This window comes from Geotrypetes seraphini, chromosome 8, assembly GCF_902459505.1.
Source record: "Geotrypetes seraphini chromosome 8, aGeoSer1.1, whole genome shotgun sequence".
Classification (NCBI taxonomy): Eukaryota; Metazoa; Chordata; class Amphibia; order Gymnophiona; family Dermophiidae; genus Geotrypetes; species Geotrypetes seraphini.
In genome coordinates, this window is record NC_047091.1 from 153,963,841 (window position 1) to 153,983,827 (window position 19,987).

The window sequence follows — 19,987 nt, forward strand, 5'->3', positions numbered from 1 at the left end:
CCAACTTTAAATCTTCACCAGCACGAGCAGCTTCTTCGGCCTGCTGCTCGCACTGACAATGGCTTTCTCTCCGACGTCACTTCTTGGCCCCACAACCTGGAAGTGATTTCAGAAGGAGCCAGGCCGACGCAAGCAGCAGGCTAGAATAGTGAAGATTTTAAAGAGGTGTGGGGGGAGCAGGGAAGGAAGGGTGCCAGTGTGGCATGGGGATGGGCAGAGAGGTACCAGCACCCACACCAAGATGGCGCCCAAGGCGGTCCACTCCCCTCCCCATACTATGCCATTGAAAGGAGAGTTAAATGACTTGTCCAAAATCACAAGGAAGTCACAGTGGGATTTGAATTGGGCTTCCCTGGTTCCTGGACCCGCTGCTCTAACCAATAGACTTCTCCAACCCATGCAATAACACGCTGGAATATTTAAGATGACCCATAAATGCAGTCATCTATTCTTCATTCCTTATATCCCAGTTTCTCCAATAGATACTTAGAGTCTGTTTTTCCCTTTACTTCCTCTTCCAGGTCTGTTTGATTGGGGATTGTGTAGGAGGGATCCTGGGATTCGATGCCTTGTGTTACAGCAATCAGACAGTGTCCGAAAGCCAAAACAGCAGTCGGAGGGGAAGTGTAGTGAGCGTGCAGGTAAATCCAAAACTCTACCTTTGACGTGTTTTCCTTCTGTATATCAGCAAAGCAGGATGTGTAGAGACATGTACTGACTCAAAGAATATAAGAATAGCTATACTGGGTCAGATCAGTGGCCCATCTAGCCTGGTATCCTGTTTCCACAGTGCTAAACCAGGTCACAAGTACCTGGCAGAAACCCAAATAGTAGCAAACATTCTGAGCTTCCATTCCAGGGCAGGCAGTGGTTTCTCCCATGTCTGTCCCAAAAGCATTTTGTCCTGCAATGAGGAACATATCACCCTCTTAGCACAACAGAACTGTCCAGTGCGAGTGCCTGTGAGACGCCTTAAATATGATCTTTCATCCGCCCTATTCCATGGCTTAAATATCACTCACTTGCAGTCTCTAGTCAATGAAAAGGCACCCCTTAGTAGCTCTAACTTGGGCTCGCCCATTTTCCTCATGGTATTTGTGGCTCTCTTCTGCTAGTACTGAAAATAATGGATTAAATACCCAGCAATCACTGCAATACTTTAAAAAATAATTAAAATAAATTACATTGACTATAAAGAGGGCTTCTTAATTGTTTGTCCAAGTATATGAATATGTTAAAATCATCAAACGAAAAGTACATCCACGCTATCCCTTTGAAAACTACATTCACTATTTCGGATGTATCAAATATTTGAGAAAATTATTCACCTACCTTTGAAGATCAAAAACAGTTCATGTAAATCGAAAACCTGCTTCAGTACACATCCTTCCCCATTTCTTTGCAGAATGGCATTGTGAATGAACTTATACCTGCTTAGAGTGCAGACAATTTAACAATAAACATTTCCTGCTGCCCTAATAAAATTTTTCACACACTCATCCCTAGTACTTTCCTCACCTCCTACCAAAATCCTGTGATTCCCGGCCAATACATAAAACTATATCTGTATCTTATGCCTCTTCTTATCTGTATAGCAATGGTGTATGATTTGAATTGCATTTGGAAGAGGGGGTATGGCAAAAGGATGCATGATTGTATGTTTGTGATCTTTGACAAGGAAATATATATTGCTAGAAATGGATAGAACGTTTGCAGCCAGCTCTTAGAAAGTGAGGGTCTGATTTAGAGAGTTGCGCGGGGACAGAAATCCCACCCGTCCCCACACGTCCCGCCAAAGTCCCACCCGTCCCCGTGAGGACTCCCACCCGTCCCCACCCATCCCCGCGAGGAATCCCTCCATCCCCACCCGTCCCCGCGAGGAATCCCCTACGTCCCCACCCGTCCCCGTGAGGAATCCCCTACGTCCCCGCGAGGAATGTCCTACATCCCCACCCGTCCCTATAAACTACAGAAATAGTTATTTCATTTAATTATGCTACTGAATTAAAGGCTCTGGTAGAAACCCATTTAAAAATAAGCAAAAAGACTTTATTAATTTGGAAATATTAATTGGGAAGAATACATACTTTGTAAACGGGTTTCTACCAGAGCCTCTAATGTTTATAAATTTTTATCAACACAATTAATATACTACTTTATCCTTAAGCAAAAAAAAAAAAAAAAAAGAATTTTTTTCCTACCTTTGTTGCCTGGTTTCTGCTTTCTTCATGTTCTCATTCAATTCCTTCCATCCACTGCCTCTCTTCTCTCTGTGTCTTCCATTTGCTCTGTTACTGTGCCTCTCCCTTTCTCCCCCCTCCCAAATTGGTCTGGCACCCATCTTTTTCCCTCCGCTCCCCCCATAGTCTGGCACCTCTGTCTTCTTCCCTGCCAGCGTCTTCTCCCCATTCCCTCTTCCTCATTTCCTTTCAGTGTCCTTCTCCCCCACCATCTTCCCCATTGTCCTGTCAGGCAGCATCCTCCTCTCCCCCCTCTGCTCCTTCCCCATGTCCTTTCAGCATCCATCTCCCCCCTCTGTCTTCCCCATGTCCTTTCAGGCTGCCTTCTCCCCCCCCCCCTTGTTTTCCCCATGTCCTTTCAGCAGCCTTCTCCACCCCTGTTTTCCCCATGTCCTTTCAGTGGCCTTCTCCACCCCTTTGTCTTCCCCAGTGCTTTCAGGGTCCTTCTCCCCCCCCCCTCTGTCTTCCCCATGTGCTTTCAGCATCCTTCCCCCCCCCTCCTCCCGTTACCCCATGTCCTTTCAGCGTTCTTCTCCACCCCTTTGTCTTCCCCCAGTACTTTCAGCGGCCTTCTCCCCCCTTTAAGCGTCTTTTTCTTCTCCACTCCACCTTCTTCCTCCCTCCCTTTGTGGCGCTTTCGCACCCGACCGACAACAGAACAGGCCCGGTCGGACAAATCTCCCTGTCCTGTAGCCGCAAATCTAAATTACCTTTTTACAGCAGCTGGAGTAGTGAAACTGCTGTAAGAGGTAATTTAGATTCGCGGCTACAGGGCAGGGAGATTTGTCGGCCGGGCCTGTTGTCGGTCGATCGGGGGACCTGACCGGCTGTGCACATTCTCCGGGGCGGACCACCCCCTCCCCCCTCTTTCGTACGCCATTGCCTTCTTCCTACCTGCCCTGCCGCACACAGCCGACCGGAAGTCTTCCTGATGTCAGCGCTGACATCGGAGGAAGGGAGGGCTTTGCTTAAGCCCTCCCTCCGACGTCAGCACTGACATCGGGAAGACTTCCGTTCGACTGTGTGCTGCGACAGGGCAGGTAAGGAGGAGGAGACTACTCTCACGGCTCGAGTGCACTGCGATCCAACCCCGCAGGAACCCCGCGACCCTCGGAGGCATCCCCACGGGATCCCCGTGACCCTAAGGGGCATCCCCACGGGATCCCCGTGACCCAAAGGGGGAACCCGCGGGATCCCCGCGGGTCCCGCGGGATTCCCGTCATCCCCGTTCCCGTGCAGCTCTCTAGTCTGATTCTCTTTAGGACGCTGATCTCGGCAGATGCCTAAGAGGCAGCTGCTGATCGTGCGTCAATCACACATTGGCATCCTAAAGAGAATCGTATATACATCACTGAACAGACGCCTTAAATGTAAGCCAGCAATTTGCAGGCCTACATTTAAGGCATCTGTCTTGCACCTATGGAGACGTATAGGGATGCTTAAGCATGCCCAAGGCCATTTCCGGACGAAACCACGCCCATGCCTTGTCTTGGGCATGCTTAAGCGTCCCTACACATCTCCGTAGACATGCGACACATGCCTATAATGTAGGTATCCTTCCCTTTTTTTATTTTTTTAATTTGCGTCCTGATTGGCTGAGAGACAGCAGTAGGATGCCTACCACCACCTACCATTAGGGTACATGCGTTTGCAGAATCAAGCCTTGAGGGGTTAGGATGAAGGCTGTTATGCAAAAGGAGCAATTAGATGTTACGTATGCCAGCAGAGGGGTACCAGAGAAATACACAGAGGCATGGAGTGGTTTCTATAGAAGGTTTACTTTACAGCAACAGCTTAAAGAATGGAGTTTCTCAGTAGAGTGAACATGTAAAAGGAAGCTCGGTTGAGTGTGAGGGAATACAAAGGGGAAAAATCTTTGACACTAGATCGATTAGAAGAGGGATTGCAAGAGAAAGGTTTGAATTTATGGGCAATAATTTTTATTTATTGTTTGTACTTATTTAAATACCCGGATCATGATACTGTTGCATTTAAAACTGTGTAGAGGTTACATATAAATGTAAAAACTTTGTTACATATAAAAAAAACTTTGTTTTTTACATATAAATGTAAAAACTTTCACATGTATGTTCTTATGTTCTTATGAACCGCTGTTTTATGCGCAGAGATACAGCTTTGAGAATTATTTCTGGAGTGCGTACATATTTTAATTGTATGTGCAGCCCCGTTTTAGACAGGTCATAGAAGCGGGAATTGAGATGTACAGGTCAGTACATCTCAAAAGTTTCAGAAAACAAAACAACAAAATCCAAATAGCACCAAAAGGTTCCACAAAGGAAATGAAGCAGCAATACAACAAAAGGATAGTGGAACAGAAGATTGGATGTACCAGTTTGAGTTTATTAAGCATCCAAATAACTTTAAAACAATCATCTTAAAAACTAAACTAAAACTAAACTAAACCTTAGGTTTGTATACCGCATCCTCTCCACAATCGTAGAGCTCGGCACGGTTTACAGGAGCTGGGATAGAAAAGGAACTCCAATGAAGAGTTATAGGCCTTAGTATAAAGAATGTTTAGAGGGGCTTAGTATACCAGAGAGGGGAGGAGGTATTACATTTTTGAGAATAGCCAAGTTTTCAGATCTTTACGGAAAAGTTGGAGGAAGCTCAGATTCCGAAGTGGGGAGGTAAGGTTGTTCCAGAGCTCAGTGATTCTGAAGGGAAGGGAGGTCCCTAGTTTTCCTGCATGAGAAATGCCTTTTAATGAGGGGAAGGATAGTTTTAATTTTGGGGTGGATCTGGTGGTATTAGGATTTGGGGAATTCCAAGAAAGTGGAATAAAGGGAGGAAGGATGCCATGTAGGATCTTGAAAGTTAGGCAGGCGCATTTAAAGTGGACCCTGGTGATTACTGGAAGCCAGTGAAGCTTGGACAGGAGCGGTGAAACATGGTCAAATTTACTTTTTGCGAAGATAAGCTTAGCCACGGCATTCTGAATCCGCTGAAGTCTTTGAAGGTTTTTCTTTGTTAGGCTTAAGTAGATAGAGTTGCAATAGTCCAGTCTGGAAAGGATGATGGATTGGTCAAGGACGGCAAAGTATTTTTGATGGAAGTGACCCACAAGATAAAAACCAAATAATATATATGTGCTGTATGTGTGTCTGTATACTCATATATAATACACAGACATACAGTTCTTTGGAGTTTTCATATCTTTATGAATGTGCCACTTGCTAAGGTCAAAGATTAGTGTTTTTGATGTTATATATAGTATATTGCACAGGAACTGGCTATATCATATTAAATGATGTACTGTATATACTCGAATATAGGAGAATTTTGGTCCAAAAAAAATGGTCCAAAAATGGGGGTCTCGTCCTATATTCAGGTCATCACCTGACCCCCCTCCCCGACTTGATGCATGCCTCTGATAGGCTGGAACAGGAGAGATCCCTCCCATCTCCTGGCTCGGCCGATACAAATAATTTTTTAAACCCCCCCCCCCCCCCGCGTACCTTTTCAGTTAACCCTGGTAGTCCATCGGTGTATGGGCAGGACCACACTCCTGCCCTGCACACCTCCATCCGGGCTCGTGGCGTACAAGCACACAGGAGCGAGCTTCTGGAGCTCCCGTGCTGCCCTGCACCACTAGCTGAATGGCTGCCTCCAGTTAAGTGAAAGTCTTCTTCCTTTTTTTGCCATTTCTGAATATTTTTAAATAACTTATGTGAATAAGCAAATTGCACTATTTACTATATAAATTACCATACACAGTGATTGGGTAGTAGGTTTGGCTATAGGAGCTTAGGCTCTTGGCTGAATTACACATTTCTGAGTGTATGTGAATTTCATTATGAAAGTTAAGTGATTGTAACATTTCAGGAGGAAAATGGAAGGGTTCGTAGATAACAGCGTGGAAGACAAAGGTGCGCGCCGACAACTGAGCGCAAGACGGAGGGGTTTTGTTGGGGAGCACCCCCAGTTTACTTAATACAAATCGCGCCGGCGTTGTGGGGGGTTTGGGGGGTTGTAACCCCTCACATTTTACTGTAAACTTAACTTTTTCCCTAAAAACAGGGAAAAAGTGAAGTTTTCAGTATAATGTGGGGGGTTACAACCCCCCAAACCCCCCCAACGCAGCACGATCTGTATTAAGTAAAGTGGGGGGGTTCCCCCCCACGCCCCCCCGTCAGAGCCCTAAAAACAGTAATTTTCTTCAGCGCGCGCCTTCGCGCTGCGCTCAATTGTCTGCTCGCGCCTTTGTCCCGGTGCGCTTTTGACCTGACACCAAATGGAAGAGCTTTGCACATTATTCTGGGCAGCGTTTTCTTTTCCAGCTAAAATTAGGTTCGCTAGCAACGTAAAGCGTTGCACATGAAACTGAATAGAGCAGTTTTCTTATTTTTTTTATTTTTAAGTATATAGAAATAGAGCAGTTATATCCCAGAGCAAAACAGGAATGAGAAACTGGGGCATGTTGTATTGGGATTTTGGAAATCCTTTTCTGGCAAGCCCCAAAGTTTTCAATTTTTGTGAAAATTAGGTCCAATATTTACCTTCTAACTTTTTACTCCTAACCACCTACTTTTTATGTACCTACATTTTGTGTGTGTGGAACTTAGAAGCCTTGTAAAATAACTGAAAGCAAAAATGCAAGGACCACAAAGCCATCATGCTTTTTCCCTTCAGAACTCACTTTTACAATTCCTCTGGTTTGCAGCCAACAAACCATTAATGTATCATGGAGAATATCCAGGTTTTCAGCTTCTTTCTATGGCCCTGATGCTCAAAAGGTTTCCATGCCAGTAAGAATCGTTAAAGGAGTCTTACTGGCACAGAAACTGCCCTCTCAATGCACAAAGGGTTCTCCTTGTCTGCTACTGATCCTCATAGCAGCCACCGAGAACTCTATGCAAATGCATTACAAAGAGCTCTTTAATATTTTAATGAGCTCTCTTGTGATGCACTAAAGCAGTGGTTCTCAACCCTGTCCTGGGGATCCCCCAAGCCAGTCAGGTTTTCAGGATAGCCCTAATGAATATGCATGGGAGCAGATTTGCATGCCTTTCACTTCCATTATATGCAAATCTCTCTCATGCATATTCATTAGGAATATCTTGAAAACCTGACTGGCTTGGGGGTCCCCAGGACAGGGTTGAGAACCACTGCGCTAAAGGAATCCACCCCCTTTTCAGTGAAATTTTTCTTGCAGCTCTGGAGCTGCCAGTAGCTGTTGTATGTGTGTGTGTGTATATATGTGTTGTGCATTCACACAATGCATGCAAAACAGCTGTGCCCTCCCCCCCCCCAAAAAAAAAGCCTATAGCTTCTGTTCTGCCCCTCTACCCAGCTGATGGTGGCTCCAGAGCCGCGATCAGCTGAGAGCCAGCAAAGGGGAGAGTGTAGAGAGCTCAGATCTGCAAATGTCCCCTGTGCCCCCACCCTTAAAACCACAACATATGTACCCCTCCTGCTGATATCCCCCTATCACTGCTGCCACAGAGCCCTCTAGGAATGCCCCGATCCCCCAGCCCTCCAAAAATAACCCCCCCCCCAAAAAAAAAATCCCTGGTAGTCTAGTGCAGTGGTTCCCAACCCTGTCCTCGAGGACCACCAGGCCAATCGGGTTTTTGGGATAGCCCTAATGAATATGCATGAGAGCAGATTTGCATGCGTCTCACTTCCATTATATGCAAATCTCTCTCATGCATATTTATTAGGGCTAGCCTGAAAACCTGATTGGCCTGGTGGTCCTCCAGGACAGGGTTGGGAACCACTGGTCTAGTGGACTGGGTTGGTATTTAGGCCCCCTCCTAATGCATTCCAGGATGCAACAGGCAGGGGAAGGGCCACCATTTTGAAGAGGAGTGGCCCTTTTGACAGGAAGGAATGGGCATCCCTCCTGCCAGCCTTCAAAATAAGGTATGGAGGTTATGGGTGTCAGAGATGGTCCTGGGCTGTACAGTCAGGTAGTAGGGAAGGAGGGAGAGTTGGGTCCATGAGCTGGAGGGCAGTTCCTTGAAGAGGGCTGAGCTCAGGTCCTTGAGGAGGGGACTGGCTCAGCCCTATAGACCACCAGGGATTTTTTTTACTTGGGGGGGGGCTATTTTAGGAGGGCTGGGGGGACTGGTGGGGGGAGCTTTGGGGCATACTTTGGGAGCTCAGGGTCAATGGGGATTGGAGGAATTTCCTGGGACATATTCAGCTGATGGCAGCTCTGGAGCTGTGATCAGCTGATTGGGGCTTCCACTGCCGGCTCCTTCTTTGGAGCCAGCAGGGGAAACCTCAATCAGCTGATCACAGCTCCAGAGCTGACAGGGAAAACTGCAAAGTAGCTGAGCTGGCAGCCACTGCTCTCCCCTCTGCCAGCTTGCAAGCTGATCGCGGCTCCGGAGCCACAGTCAGCTTGTCAGAGGAGGAGAATGGCAGCTGCTGGCAGGAGCTGTGCCTTGCGATTGCTCTTTTGAGTAGGCACCAGGCACAATTCCTCCCCTTTTTACAGGGACTGCTCCACACGAATAGCATGCATATAATTTGCATACTATTGTGCTGAGCATCACCCAGTTTTAAAAAATATGCTGTTGTCAAAGCTTTGCAGCAACTACTATAGTGGCCACTTGTATTATACTGTTAATCCAGCCTTGAAAACGTCAATGAAACTGCATTACCCTGAATGGGCTAGAAATTATTTTATTGTTCGTGTCTGTATAGTAGTAGAAAGGACGCCTCAGCCCCACCACTCCACCGCAAAAATTGTTTAGATCGCGGGAAGCATTGTGTGGTGCTTCATCATTGGCTGTCTTTTCTAAGTTTAACCAACTTGAGTGTTTTTACTTTATTCTTGCATTTTTTTAACTTCATTGTTATAATTTTGATCTGGTCATCTCTTAAATGTATCACTATTGTATTATATTCTACTTATTGATAGTGATGAAACTTAAGGATAATACTTATCTCAGCCAAACCTGGGGAGCCAGACCCGACATGTTTCGCACATGAACTGTGCTTTCTCAAGGGTCTCCCGAGGTCGCCGCCGTCATCCGACTCCAAAAGTTTAAATGAGCAAAAGTTAAAATGATCTTTTACTCATTTAAACTTTTGGAGTCGGATGACGGCGGCGACCTCGGGAGACCCTTGAGAAAGCACAGTTCATGTGCGAAACATGTCGGGTCTGGCTCCCCAGGTTTGGCTGAGATAAGTATTATCCTTAAGTTTCATCACTATCAATAAGTAGAATATAATACAATAGTGATACATTTAAGAGATGACCAGATCAAAATTATAACAATGAAGTTAAAAAAATGCAAGAATAAAGTAAAAACACTCAAGTTGGTTAAACTTAGAAAAGACAGCCAATGATGAAGCACCACACAATGCTTCCCGCGATCTAAACAATTTTTGCGGTGGAGTGGTGGGGCTGAGGCGTCCTTTCTACTACTATACAGACACGAACAATAAAATAATTTCTAGCCCATTCAGGGTAATGCAGTTGTCAAAGCTTTGAGCATTGGGGCCTAAAGGTTCAACAGCTTTGTTCTTGCATTAATATTTAAAGGAAAGTCATTCTGTAGAGCTGACCTTATAACTGAAAAAAAGACCCCCATGGAACCTATCTAACCTATCTGGAACCACCTAGAAGGTGAAGTCCCCTGCTGTCCATGGCCAGTACCCTCATTTCCTCTCTTTTTTTTTTTTTAGGAAGTTCTCTCTGGAAATGGGCAAAGTGATAACATAGTACTATGTTACTATGTTATCACTTTGCCCATTTCCGGAGAGAACTTCCTAAAAAAAAAAAAAAGAGAGGAAATGAGGGTACTGGCCATGGACAGCAGGGGACTTCACCTTCTACTCTAGTCACAGTGGGAAAAACTATGGTAGTTGCAGTGTACATGGGAACATATGGTCCCCATCCTCAGTCTTCTTTTCATTCTTTGCACCATCCCCATCATATTGGTACTGTCCTCTCCACATCCCCACAGTTTTCTTTCCCATCCCCAACCCACATTTTAAAGATCTTGTAAATTCAAGCAAAACATAAAATACAACCTATAAATTGTTAAAATTTAATACAAAACAATAGGCATAATGTTAAATATGCAAGAAAAACTTTTATTAATATGGACTGTGAGAAAACAATCATTTGAAACTACGTAAAAATAATAAACCGTCTACAGAGCCAGAGTTAAGTTCCATTTTATATTCTTTGATTATTTATCCTGAAAATGAAAAGAATGTGCTGATGATGGGAACTTCAAGCAAGAAGCAGGCAACATGTGTCAATTCCGGTCACGCATGGGACCTCTGTTGCCAGTAGATAGTAAAAGATAAAGCAGTTTTCTTTGTCCGGACTCAATACGTATGTATCCAGTTTGATTACAGAAGCCTTTTCTTCGCTCATGAATAAGTCCCTCCCACCCCCCAAAAAAAATATGCTTTTGAGACTTCTCGTTGTAGATGTTTTGTTGGTGGTTCACAATTGGCTGCACTTCAACCACAGCTCGATCTTTTAGGGTTTGCAGGATATCGAAATCCTGCTTTCACATTAGTTGCATTGTCAGTTACATATGAGAGACTAGCTCCATGGAGATTATTCCCCGCCAAAATTATTGAAACAAATAAACAAATATTCTCATCAGTTAATCAGTGGTCTCATTGCCAAAATTACTGAACACATGCATTAATTTTCATCAAGCTGAGCTCTTTATGTTTTCTTAAGCTGAAGTTTCAGTGCCAACTTCCCAAGTCAAAATGTGCACAGGGACATAATCTGGTCACCATTCATTTCCAATCCATCCCCTCTTAACCCCATTCATTTTTGATCCATTCACTACCGCCATGTGGTAGTAAACTAGGTTCAAACAATTTTTATTGATGGGAACAACAACAAATACAATGCCAAGGCACCCCCAAGGTGCTCAATACAAACAAATAGGCATCATATATAATAGTATAACAAACATGGACAAAAGAAAAGGAGCATCAACCAAACTCCCCCCCAGCCCACTCTACTGAGGGTGAGCGAGGATAAGGAGAGCGGAAAGGCACTCTGAGACCCTGGACTCTTATGAGCCACGAAAATGCCCCCCCCCCCACTGAATTCCCTGTACCCTGTCCGTATCTAAGTTCCAGAACCTTTCCAAACCCTTCCCCCTCTCCCCCCAATGGTACTCTCCACCCCTCCCCACCAGTATTTGCCAGTACTCTCCCAGCCCAACTATCCGGGCGCCCAGATTAGGACACCCATCTTAAGACCGCACTGCGGCCCTTTGGATGCAAGGCTTGCAAATATGGTTCCCAAATATTTAAGAACAACATCTTTTGTTTCCTAAAGGCCCCTCCTGCATCTCGCGCCTCCCAGATGGCCAACTGATGCAACTGGTTCCTCCAATGCCAAAACGCCGGAGGGTCAGGGACCGTCCAGCATTGAAGAATACATTTCCTGGCCAGTAAACTCATCTTCCTGCACAGAGCCCAATGTCCCCTAGGCAAATGGCCAAAAGCCTCTAGCAAACCCAAGAGAAAGTGGGCTGGGATACTGCGCAGGGCTCTCCCAACTAACCCGGATCCGTATCTTTGCAGATAGGTGGTCACCACTTGCATATCCTTCCGCTTCCACAAGGTGGCTGCCGCCACATCCTGATAAATGTCCACCCGCAAATTGTTCCATTTGTAATCCCTCTGCTTCCGCGCTGCATAGAATATTTCTTCCTTCACTCAAAAGCTGCCCAGGCACAGGACAATGTCACGGGGCAAGTTGGAGTTAGGGCGCCCCAAAGCCCGATGCGCTTGTTCTATTTCGATTTCCGGCACCCGCCCCTCACCTTCCAATGCATTAGTGAGGAGATCAGTACAGATGTCCAAGGCAATCTGTCGGGCATCCTGATAGGCATTTTCTTCCAGCACCCCCCAGATCCGGAGATTACACCTCCTGGATCTGTTCTCTAGATCTTCCAACTTGTCCCACAGCACCAATTCCTCCGCGCGTACTCCCGCCACAGTCTGCTGCACTTCAATGATGTCCTCAGTCATGGTGTTAACATGAGCTTCCACTGCATCCTGCCTCTTCACCAGCTCCCCCAGATCATGTTTTAAGTCTGTAATGGCTTTGGTAACATCATGGCGTAGGGACTGCATTTCTTTACGAATGTCCAGCAGCAAGTCTCTCAGGGAGTCCGGCACCTCCATGGAGACCCCCTTGCTCACCACTGCCCGGCCGTTCCTGGAGGTCTATGCTGCCACCCCATGCGGCCTCTGACACGGCCAGCTTGGCCGCATGGGTCAGGCTCACTCCTGCTGCCTTCAGGGCTTCTTGCTTTTTTCCAGCAAACCCATAGCTGTCCAACTTTCTCCTCGTGGACATCCTACTCGGCCATCAGCCAGTCCCGGTAGGGCAAGAGTCACCGGCATTGCTAGGGTGGTGGCGGCAGTAGCAGCAAAGGTGCTCGCAACGCCACAAGGTCTCCCATCTGAAGCTCTCCCTATATCCAGATTTCCAGACACTCTGCATACCACCACCCCACTCTGGCGGTCTCCGCGGGTAAGTTAAGCCAATGAAATCCTCACTCGAGCGGGAAAAGGGTTCAGAGCCTGGGCCTGCACCAAGGGAGCTGCTGCAGGTGTTAGGTGATCCCACCAGAGCTGGGAAGTTGCAGAAGTGCAGTGAACAAGTACATATGCAATCCTGCCAGGGGAATGGTGAGAAAGAATACACCGAGACCACCAAGCACTGGGCCACTTCCACTCTCCGGCGAGTACAGCACCCAATCAGCACCAGCAGCCTGAAGAAGAGCGCAGAGCCAATCAGACAGGCCGCCAACAGGAAGTTCTCTCTCCCGGGCTCAGTCCAGCGATCGCCGCGGTCCAGTGCGGCTGAGGCTCACAGTGAAGAAGCATATCCCGCACACGCTCTGCAGTATGCAGTGCGATCTCGTCGCCCTCCTCCCCAAGCACCGACAGGGGAGCATGAGCCCGGAATCTGCTGATGGGCCACGTGGTTGGTGGGCCGATGGTCAGTGTTCCAATGCCGGTCGGGCCACTACCGGATACGCTGCTGTTTTCGGGGGAGCGGGGAGAGTGCAGCCCGCGTTAGCACCCAGGGAAGAGTCCGAAAGCCACCGCGAGTAAGAGGGGCACCAGGGTTTCTGGCTGTCGAAGACAAAGCCTCCGCTCTAGGCTTCCATCTTCTTTGGTGACGTCCATGTGGTAGTAAATTAAACCTTAAGCTTAAAGACCGCATCTTCTCTATAAAAATAGAACTCGACACAGTTTACTTTTCTGTCCCCATTCCCACAGATTTCATTTTCTGCAGGTTTCCTATTGTCTCTGTTCCCACACACACCTCTAAAAAGGAAGCAAGTTTAGAAAGGTTCTAGGTCAGTGACAATAGCTTTCAGTTCTGCAACCTAGAAGACTATCCCCACTGCTCATTTCCTAAAATGAAGGGACATGGAGAAATTCTGTCTATTTAGATCTTTGCTGATGCTTTGGTAGATATCATTTACAAACTTATTCTCAAAATATGGTTCCATCCTCTTTAGAATCCAAAATGCTAAATGTAATATCTTAAAATGCACTCTCAGATTAATCTGTAACTAGTACAATGTGTGCATTAACATTATAATCACATCTGAAACATATTGACTTCCTTCCTGTCCTTGTCTAGCATCTCTCTCTCCCTTTCTTCCCCACCCCCTACAAGATCCCCCCTGTCCTCCAAATTCATGGCAGGTCACTGGCAGCAACAGTGATGAGAACCATCTTTCCTTTGCCACATCCCACCTTCTCTGATACAACTTTATATGGGTGGGACACAGCAGAAGACAGGCCCTGGTGAGGTCAGTCAGAGGCAGCCTGTACTCATTGCTGCCACTGCCAGCAAACCATGGGGTGAGGAGGTCTGGGGAGAGATGTCTGATCTGTGCAGAGAGGAGAGAGACTGGAACTGGAGAGGGGGGGAGAGAGATGCAGGACTTGTGGGAGGGGAAGTAGAAAGAAAAGAGAGAAACCCATACTAAAAGAGGAGGGGAAAGATTGGGGGAGAGATGCTTGGCCACTAATGGGAAGGAGGAAAGAGAGAAAAATTGGACCAGGGAGAAAGATGCTGTACCAAAAGGGGAGGGGAAAGATTGGGGGAGAGATGCTTGGCCACTAATGAGAAGGAGGGAAGAGAGAAAAATTGGACCAGGGAGAAAGATGCTGTACCAATTTAGGGAAGGATATAGACAATGGGTGGGTTAGGATAGGCCCTGACAATGGGCAGGTTAGGGTGTGATAGAGATAAACTGATTTGGGGATGGTGCGAGCAGGGGCAGTGGCAGCATAGGAGAGGGGGAGAATACTGGTCCCAGGCAGTTGGATGCAGGAAGAAGAGAAGAGATAAGAGAGAAGTTGGTCATGGGGTCAGACAGGGCATAGAGAAGAAATGCTGGGCATGGCTGAGCATAGGGACAATGCTGGATATAGAGGGAGGGTAGGGGAACAGAGGGGGAGATACTGGACATGACAGACAGTGGGATGGTGGATGTAGACAACATTTTGCTGTCCTCGTACAATCCATCATCCTTTCCAGACTAGACTATTGTAATTCCACCTACTTATGCCTAACAAAGAAAAGCCTTCAAAGACTTCAGTGGATTCAGAATACCGCGGCTAAATTAATCTTCGCAAAAAGTAAATTTGACCATGTCTCCCCACTCATGTCCAAACTTCACTGGCTTCCAGTAGTCTCTAGGGTCCACTTTAAATGCACCTGCCTAATTTTCAGGATCCTTCACGGCATTCTTCCTTCCCTTTTCCCACTATCTTGGAATTCCTCGAATCCTAACAGCACCACCCAAAAATTCAAACTATCCTTCCCCTCATTAAAAGGCATATCCCACCCAGGAAAACTAGGAACATCCCTCTCTTTCAGAATTATAGAGCTCTGGAATAACCTTTCTACCCCACTTCAGAATCTGGGCGCCCTCCAAATTTTCTGAAAACATCTAAAAACTTGGCTATTCTCAAAAATGTAATATTTTCTCCCCTTTATTATACTAAATTCCCTCTAAACTTTCTCTATACTGTCCTGTATCCCTCTTTGAAGTTCCTTCTCCGTACCATTCCCTGTAAACTGTGCCGAGCTCTACGAGTGTGGAGATGATGTGGTATACAAACTTAAGGTTTAGTTTAGTTAGTTTTAGTATAAGAAATGTTAAAAGAATGGAAGACTCTGGAAAGAGAGTTGAAAGAAATAGAGGAAAGCAGAAAGGAGACATTGGAACCAAACAATGCTCAGACAACAAATGTAAAAAAATGGGTATTTTTTAATGTATTAACTGTAATAGGTCAGCTTTGAGAAATGTGAATCTGATATCTTGCATTTCAAATTCTACTTCTATGACAGTTTTTCTATATAGATTTAAATTGTGTGCTTTTTCTGAAGGTGTTCTCCCTTCCTTAACTTTCCAGTCCCCAGTACTTTGTGAGAGATAACATTATAGAGGACCATCTTAATTTTTCCACTCAGGAGTGGGATGTTACACTTTAGCTACGCTACTGGGAAGATTGCATGAAATTGGTTCAGATGGCACCAAAACAACCATATTCACTTGCTGTAGTCATCTCTGGTGATATGCTGGAGAAAAGTTTCAAATGTCACCAGATCATAGGGGATCCTCAGTAATGGTGCAGTTGGGGATAAGTTAGCAGCATTGCAGCAGGAAAGGAAAAATGAAGATTGGTTGAGCCTTGTGACTGTATTTGTATGTATTATTCATCTTACAGCAGCTAAGATGGTAATATGCCACAAGATTTACCATAACATTAAAACTCATTGTGACACTCTTGCTTGTTGCAGGAGACTTTGATTAAGAAAATGATTACCCAAATATCAAATGGGAGAGATACTGATACAGATCCTGAGAAGAGGAAATGGCCACATCTTCCCATTCTTTAAGACTGTTCATCGTTACAAACTCCTAACCATTGAACTTTGTGCCTCTTGGTCTAGGACACGGATCTCTTGTCTCCTGGAATTATTGTGAACAACAGCTATTGCTCTGCCAACTCTAACCTGGAAGCCAGTAGGCATCTCAGCAGAAGCAACATTGACATTCCTCGCAGCAACGGGGAGGACTCCAAAAGGCAACTGCCACGGAAAAGGAGTGACTCCTCCACGTACGAGCTGGACACCATAAAACAACACCAAGCTTTCTTGTCAAGGTGAGGCTTCAAGGCAGGCCACCATTGTTAATTTGTGTTGCCATATCTTCAACGGTTGGCTATCATAAGCCATAGATAAGTTGTCATTGTGAAGTATTGTTTGCATAGGGACTAGTTCTACAATTGTGGTTAACATATGAGGCTCTTGCACAAGAATTTGACACATATCCACATTGTCTATGCAGCTGTAAGCTGTATTGACTGATTGGCAGAATTCTTTTCTGGGGAAGGTGCAGTATGTTTGAGTACTGCTTCATTAGGTCTGAGGGGCATAATCATTAACACAGATTTGGCTATTAAAATCCAGTTACATCCCGGCATGCAGTGGAATCCATGACCCACCCTTTCCTTCAGCATTTTGTTTCTTAGAAACATTCTCTCAGCTCAGCAGATGAAGAATGTTAGCTGCACTTTGAGCTGTGCTCCTAGGAGGTTATGCTTGATTTAGAACAGTGACAACTTCTTTGTGCCACATGTTTTTAAAGATTTAATATCGGATCCCTTGCTCTTAGCAAAGAGGCAAGGAGATTTGTTTACCAATTAAAATAAAAGGGCACTGTGCATCTTTATTTCTAAGTCCTGTTCTATACATTCTACCCTACCTTAGTCCTGGCCATTGAAATAATGGTCCCTGGTTTAGAGGCACTCAGTGTGACTCCCTTTGAAAACCATTTGAGATGCCCTCTATATTAAGCCCAATAGGTATCACAGTAGAACAGAGCCAGAGTGTTCTCCTTCCTGGGGATTGAAGACATTTCCTTCGCAGCAGAGACAAATTTCAGTTCACAGGCCCAGAGACAAATTTGGGTTCTGTTTTGGTTGTGGCCAAAAATGCTGTTACTTGACTGATGCGATCCTATCTCGGTAACCCAGTCACTCTAGTCTATTTTTCAGTGCTAACTCTATAAGATAAAGCTCTTTTTTCATACTCAGGCTGTTTCAAATCAGTAGCCCCATGGCCACCAGACTACACTGTGGAGAGAATTGCAACTCTAACCTTGAGTTTTACCTGGATGGTGAATGAAAACTATTCCTTTTTCTTAAGAGCATAAGAATTGCAATACTGGGACAGGCTGAAGGTCCATCAACAGTGTCCTGTTTCCAGTAGTGGCCAATCCAGAAACCAAGTAATAAAACAGATTTTATGCTGCTTATCCTAAGAATAAGCAGTTGATTTCCCCAAGCCATCTCTTTTTTTTTTTTCCTTATTATTTTTTATTTTCAAATTTTACATAAAGTGTACAAAATACTAAAATACAATTGATAAATACAGAATATCACTTTTATATCTAATACATCATATTTCTAAATATATTTTTCCCCCTCCCCCTCCCCCCACCCTTCTATTACTTTTCATATATTATTTTTAATTTTCAAATTTTACATAAAGTGTTCAAAATATTAAAATATAATTGATAAATACACAATATCATTTTTATATCTAATACATCATATTCTAAATATATTTTTATCCCTTCTCCCTCCCCCCACCCTTCTATTACTTTTCATTCATACTTTACATATTGTATAACATATTATAACATATTATGTATAAATTATTTTCATTACCCCCCCTCTATGTGCGTCACAAAAAAGATATTTAAAAGAAGAAAAGAAGAAGAAAAATCCTGCTATTTATTCATTGCAGTATTTTGTCAATGGCCCCCATATTTTTATAAATTTAGTATATATCCCTCTTTGTATTGCTATTGTTCTTTCCATTTTAAATATATAACATATTGTATTCCACCAAAATGTATAATTTAGGTTATTATAATTTTTCCAATTATTAGTTATATGCTGAATGGCAACCCCTGTCATAATTACCGTATTTGCCGGCGTATAGGACGACTGGGCGTATAAGACGACCCCCCAACTTTTAGTTAAAAAATAGAGCTTTGTGTTATACTCGCCGTATAAGACGACCCCTTCTTCCTTCTCCACCCCTTTGTATTCCCCCATGTGCTTTCAGCGTTCTTCTCCCTCCTCTGTCTTCAAGTGCTTTCAGAGTCCTTCCCCCCCCCTCCTGTCTTCACCATGGCATTTCAGCGTCTTTCTCCCCCCCTCCTTCTCTACCGCCCCGGGTGCAGCACAGCCAGCCAGGTCCCCTTACTTTTGTGGCACTTCCCCTACCGACCGACAACAGCCCGGGTCCGACAAACTTCCCTGCCCTTAACCGCGAATCTAAATTACCTTCTTACAGCTGCTGTAAGAAGGTAATTTAGATTCGCGGCTACAGGGCAGGGAGGATTGTCGGACCCGGGCTGTTATCGGTCGGTCGGGGAAGTGCCACAAAAGTAAGGGAACCTGGCCGGCTGTGCTGCAACCGGGGCGGGGTGGCCGCCCCTCGAACCGCAAGGCTACTCTCCTTTTCCTCACCTGCCATGCTTGCAGCACAGAGCCGAACGGAAGTCTTCCCGACGTCAGCGCTGACGTCGGAGGGAGGGAGGGCTTTCTTTAAGCTTTGTTTAAGCCCTCCCTCCCCTCCGACGTCAGCGCTGACGTCGGGAAGAGTTCTGTTCGGCTCTGTGCTGCAAGCAGAGAAGGTAGGGAGAAGAAGAGCCGCGCGACTGAGGGCGCAAGTAAGGGCATGTAAACTGTACCCGGCGTATAAGACGACCCCCGACTTTGGGGAGGATTTTAAGGTACTAAAAAGTCGTCTTATACGCCGGCAAATACGGTAATAAAAGCTTGTTATTTTCTGGTGAAATTTGACTTTTTTTCCTCATCATCATTCCAAATAATATCGTATCATATGATATTGCTATATGATTTTCCATCAATTTATTAATTTGTGGCCAAATTGAATTCCAAAAACTTTTAATGTAGGGACAATGATACAGTAAGTGATCTAATGTCCCTGGTTCCAGATTACAGTGCCAGCATTTATTGGACTTAGAACTGTCTAATTTTTGCAAACGTGTAGGGGTCCAAAAAGCTCTATGTAATAAAAAGAACCAAGTTTGTCTCATAGATGCTGACACTGTACATCTCATTCTCCAAGACCAAATTAGTGGCCATTGAGATGCATTAATTTGATGCTTAATCTCAATGCTCCAAATATCTCTTAGACCATTTTTTGGTTTTTTATTCAAATATCCAGATATTAATTTATACCACAATGCGGCTTGATGTCCTAGGAAGTCTGCTTGAAAACATAAGAACTTTAAACTATATTGATTATTCAATGTTTTCCATTCAGGGAACCCAACCTGAATGGCCTGCTTCAATTGCAACCATTTAAAACTTTGTGTTTTATTAAGACCAAATCTATGTTGCAATTGTGAAAAATCTAGCAGTTTACCTTCTGAAATAACGTCATCCAAAGATCTAATGCCTGCAATAATCCAGTTCTTCCAAAGGATTTGAGCTCCGCCAATTTTGATCTTGGAGTTTATCCATAGAGATTGATTAGTTGATTTGTTTATTGGGATAGGTGTTAATTTACTTATAAATCTCAACATTTTCCAAGTATCCATTAAAATGTTATTTTCTCTGTATCTTCTAGGCATGTTAATACTTGGAAGGTGAACTAAATTTAGGGGAAACATAAGGCGCCATTCCAAATATAACCAATCTGG

At 44.8% G+C, this 19,987-nt stretch overlaps 1 protein-coding gene across 7 annotated transcripts in view; it reads left to right on the forward strand.

Moving 5' to 3' along the window:
- The window catches only part of PITPNM2 (phosphatidylinositol transfer protein membrane associated 2), a 489,035-nt gene that overhangs the window by 382,668 nt on the left and 86,380 nt on the right, over positions 1–19,987 (forward strand). For 6 of the 7 annotated variants that reach the window (XM_033953939.1, XM_033953943.1, XM_033953944.1 and 3 more), the window contains exons 12-13: positions 522–641; positions 16,195–16,406. In XM_033953939.1, coding sequence (XP_033809830.1) covers positions 522–641; positions 16,195–16,406 — 332 coding nt within the window. The remainder of the gene's footprint in view (positions 1–521; positions 642–16,194; positions 16,407–19,987) is intronic. The other variant, XM_033953942.1, reaches the window with a different exon arrangement.